This window comes from Lactuca serriola, chromosome 8 (assembly GCF_051521515.1).
Source record: "Lactuca serriola cultivar US96UC23 chromosome 8, Lser_US96UC23_V15, whole genome shotgun sequence".
NCBI classification, from domain to species: Eukaryota; Viridiplantae; Streptophyta; class Magnoliopsida; order Asterales; family Asteraceae; genus Lactuca; species Lactuca serriola.
In genome coordinates, this window is record NC_136415.1 from 122,203,445 (window position 1) to 122,207,979 (window position 4,535).

The 4,535-nt window shown below is 34.7% G+C and overlaps 1 protein-coding gene across 1 annotated transcript; it reads left to right on the plus strand.

Moving 5' to 3' along the window:
• Positions 1–2,021: 2,021 nt before the first annotated feature.
• LOC145069306 (small ribosomal subunit protein uS10y-like) lies at positions 2,022–3,522 on the plus strand. The gene is made up of 4 exons (XM_079016243.1): positions 2,022–2,156; positions 2,660–2,781; positions 2,974–3,087; positions 3,194–3,522. Exons 2-4 carry the CDS (start codon positions 2,670–2,672, stop codon positions 3,334–3,336), a joined length of 369 nt encoding a protein of 122 aa, XP_078872369.1. The 5' UTR covers positions 2,022–2,156; positions 2,660–2,669; the 3' UTR covers positions 3,337–3,522.
• Positions 3,523–4,535: the final 1,013 nt, after the last annotated feature.

Genomic DNA, 4,535 nt, shown 5'->3' on the forward strand with positions numbered 1-4,535 from the left:
GGTTAGCCAACCCCCAACCTCCATCACCTCTTAACACCCCTCCTTGAAACCTTAATCCTCCATAACTAATTTTAAGCTCTATTTGTGGTGATTTCTAGCAAAAAAAGAATAATAGGAAGAGCATTTGGTACACCATCTCAACTTGCATGCCTCACCATCATATTTTCTCACACTCTGGACCCTTGTGAGTATTTAAAGTTACTTACTTTATGATTCCAAGTGCTTGGATCTAGGTTTCCCATATATTTTATTCATTTTTTGATTAGTGGAAGTGTTGGGGTTCCATAAAGTTGCCAATTTTATGGATCCCCGGAGTCCTTTTGTGATTAGAGGTCATGGATCTGAACTTTTATGGAACCTTGAGTTTTTACATGAGATTTTGGCCATATTTTGCACCATTTTAGACCTAGCTTGTGTTGAGACATGCATGTATAAAAAGCTATGATTTTTATGGTATTTTGAAGTAGATAAGACCTTATGGAAGTTTGGGTTGCATGGCTAAAAGGATTAAAAGATTTATACATCAATATGTCAAGAGCGATTCTCATTATGTGGCAACTTGGGTGTCACGACGTGAGAATGGAAGTATCACAATTATTCTTTTTTTATTAGGTCACGACATGACCAATAGATGGTTACGACGTGATGAATGACTGGGTGACTTTGGGAGTGTTGAATTTGACCAAGTTTAACTTTAGGTCTAATGGAGTGATTTGGGTAGTAGATTGAGGTTTAGTCCCTGTTTATTGTATAGGTGACTTGTAGACTCAGTGTTTGGAACAATGCTTAGTTCAGATATCTTTTGGACTTTGAGGTAAGTTTTCCTCACTGTACTCGTGGGTCGAAGGCACCAATGCCGACCCATTAGGTTATGTTATGTATCCTGGTATATAGGATGTTGTTAGGTTGTAGTGTCATGTTAGATTGGTAAATCTCTTTGATTACTTGTACTTGTTGATTATTGTTTATCTGTTGCATATGTCGACATATTGGTGGTTTTGTTGAGGCGGAAAACCAACAAAACCTGGATGGTTAGGTTAAGGTGGTATTACTTCGTGTGGTAGACCAACAAACTCTGGATGGTTGGGTTGAGGCAACATGCCAACAAACCCTGGATGGTCGGGTTGAGGCAATATGCCAACAAACCCTGGATGGTTGGGTTGAGGCCACATGCCAACAAACCATATAGGCATGTATTGTAATTGTTATTGTATATTTGTATTATTGTGTTGAATATTTTTGGGAAACTCACTAAGTTTTGGCTTATAGTTTTGAATTTCAATGTTTCAGTTACCTCAAATGACCGAGAGAATGCAAAAACTTGATTGTACACATCATCGTATGGATTTTTATGAATTGAGAGATGTTTTGATACTATGCTTTTATTACTATGATTTGGAAACAATGTTTTATATGACGTACGGTTTATAAAAAACAAAATTTTTTATCGTGATTTTTAGGATATTACATTTCTGTTAGTGGCTAGATAACATCTCTAAGAAAAAAAAACACCTTATATCGGTGAATGTATGTATTTGCTTGAAAAGCTACTTAGATGATGTGTAATGAATACAAAATATATCACTACCTGAAGACGAAATTGTAAAGGTCGAACAACAAATACACGAGGAAGAAATAACTATGGGGTTGTCGGTCTTACTTACTGTAGAAGAATTCGTTTATGAAGAACAAATGCTCAACACCGTTGACAACGACTAAACTCTAAACTATAAACGACCTTTACTACTACCAAAACAACAACGATGATGCCTAATTTTGATTAGATATGCTTTGCATTCTTTTGTATTCTATTTTTAGACTTAAACTTCTTTTGCAAAAAAAAAAAAATAACGAGAGAAAGAAAAACAGATATAGATAAATATATAAAAATATCATATTCTCTTTCAAAGAGTTTTTACAATCTGATTTGTGAACCACATGGTCCAAAAATGTTGTACAATATTTGTGAACCATAAAAGTAACTTTTTTATTGGGCCTAAATCTAACGAACCCCTCTTTTATGGGCCTTAAGTTCTATCGCTTTGGCCTTAGGGTATAAACTGACCTAGGGTTTCATTTGCTGTATTCCGAGCATCATCATCACAGGCAGAGGCAAGAAGGCAACTCAGCTATCCTTCGTCGGAGTAAAATTTCAGGTTCTTTTGCCTTCTATTCACGTTAACCTTTTCAATTCCATCACTTTTATGAAATCTTTAGTTAAGCTTGGTTATCTATTTGGTCCTTCTATAAGTCGTTAGTGACCATCAGATCCGGGAATTGATTGGGTAAAATGCGTGTGGAATATACATAAAGTAAATAGATTAATGAACTTAACTGATTATGAATTGATATTGTAGTCTCCGATTGCTAACGCTATCCTCTATATGTTTGCAATTTTCTGATGTTTATTGTGGATGTTGTATCCATAATCACGTTATGGAACCAGTGGCGTTGCAAATAGTTAATATCTGTTGCAATGTTAGCTCTTCAGTAATCAATCATGACCAATTCTGTAAAACTCATCTGCACGTTGAATCATTAAAATATCATGGTTGGTCCATTTTGTCACTGATTTGAAGCACATTTAAGAACTACTAGAGTTAATTGAAACATAATTATTCATAGCATCCATAAATGATTTTAACTCTATTGTTTATAGCTCTTTCAAGATGGCGTATGCAGCAATGAAGCCAACAAAACCAGGGCTAGAAGAGCCCCAAGAGCAAATCCACAAGATCAGAATCACTCTTTCCTCAAAGAATGTCAAGAATCTTGAAAAAGGTATCACTTTCTTCAACCATTCATTATTAATTACTGTAAACTCATTGGTTTTACTGTAGAATGTTACAGATTCTAAATATGGTATCATTTAGGTTTTGTTTCTTTGATGTCAAATCTTCTTTGTGTGTTCTTTCAATCTTATCATTTCAAGAAAGAAGTTTAAATGCTTTGTTTTATTCTTGAAAATCACAGTTTGTTCTGATTTGGTTCGTGGGGCCAAAGACAAGAAACTAAGAGTGAAAGGACCTGTTAGAATGCCAACCAAGGTTCTTAACATCACAACCAGGAAGTCCCCTTGTGGTGAAGGTATTTAATTCATATTTCTACAACAATCTGATTTTTTTATAAAGTTACTGGATTCTTTATATTTCAACTTAATGATTCTTGAAAATGTGTTAATTTGTTTGCTTAGGAACAAACACATGGGACAGATTTGAGCTTCGTGTCCACAAGAGGGTGATTGATCTTTTCAGCTCACCAGATGTTGTGAAGCAAATCACTTCTATCACCATTGAACCTGGTGTTGAGGTTGAAGTCACCATTGCTGACCCATAGAGATGTTTGCTTTGAGTTTTGTGTTGCCATGTCCTTTGTTTTTCTTGATAGTTTTGATGTATGTTTTTGATGATTAAATTTTTGGGGATCAGTAATTGACAGGAGGAAAAGTAGACTTGAGTTTATTATTCATTTTATGTTCCATAACAATTGAATGTGTTTCTTTTACCAATTGTTTTTCTTTCACTTTTTTTCCTTCTTAAATTCCTTTGTATGCAGGTAAAAGATGTGTGAGTTTTTCCAAAAAATACCATATTGGGAGTTCGTATTGTATGATTAGTACCAGATAACCAACAACCTCGTGAAACTATCTGAATCCATGCGTATGCTGATTTTTGACATAAATGGCATTGCATAGACTTTTAAATTTTAATTCTTAAATTTTGTTTTTTGTGGGATATATTAATAAGCTGACTATTTTTTTCCCAACTATTGATGTGTTGCTTGTTTCGGATGTAAACTTCTCCCATGCACATTGTAGTAACAGTTCTAATTCGTCGAGGTGTTGTCACTTGTCAAAGTTTCTATTAACATATATTTAATGGTTAGGAGATAATATGGTTAGGTTTGTTAAGTACTTACAGCATGTGTTTAGGATGAATTAGAACGTGGAATAATACAAACAAGCAGCTTATAATGATCTTCGAATGTGAAGGAAAAGCCGTTTAAGGAAATATCATAATTCCGTAGAGAACACATACGAAGCAGGATTAAGGTTTAAATCCTTTCAAAAATGTCAGAAAAAAAAACCCCCCAAAGTAGCATAGAAGGGAAAAGAAGCTATAAAAGAAACAAAGAAAAAACATGCAAAGAATGTCCACTAAGCGAGCAAAAGGCCAAAAGAACATGCTAAAAAGCAATAACAAATATATTTTTCTATGCTTGGTACTAATATACTGATCTTGTTTCCTTGCCAGGTGAATTGTTTGTTCATTGTTTAGACAGATATAAGTTTGACAATTGTGTCGTGTTCGGGTTCGCGTGTCGCGGGTTGGCGGGTCAAAATATGCCAACCCAAACACGACCCATTTATATATATATGTCACGGGTTGGCGGGTTTGGAACATAAACCCATATATGATCTGCCAACCCATTTATTTATATGGATTCATAGGTTACCGGGTTCGTGAGTCATATTTAGGTTCGTAGGTCAGATTTCATAAATAAAATTGACAATTAAACATGAATAAATTCTTGAT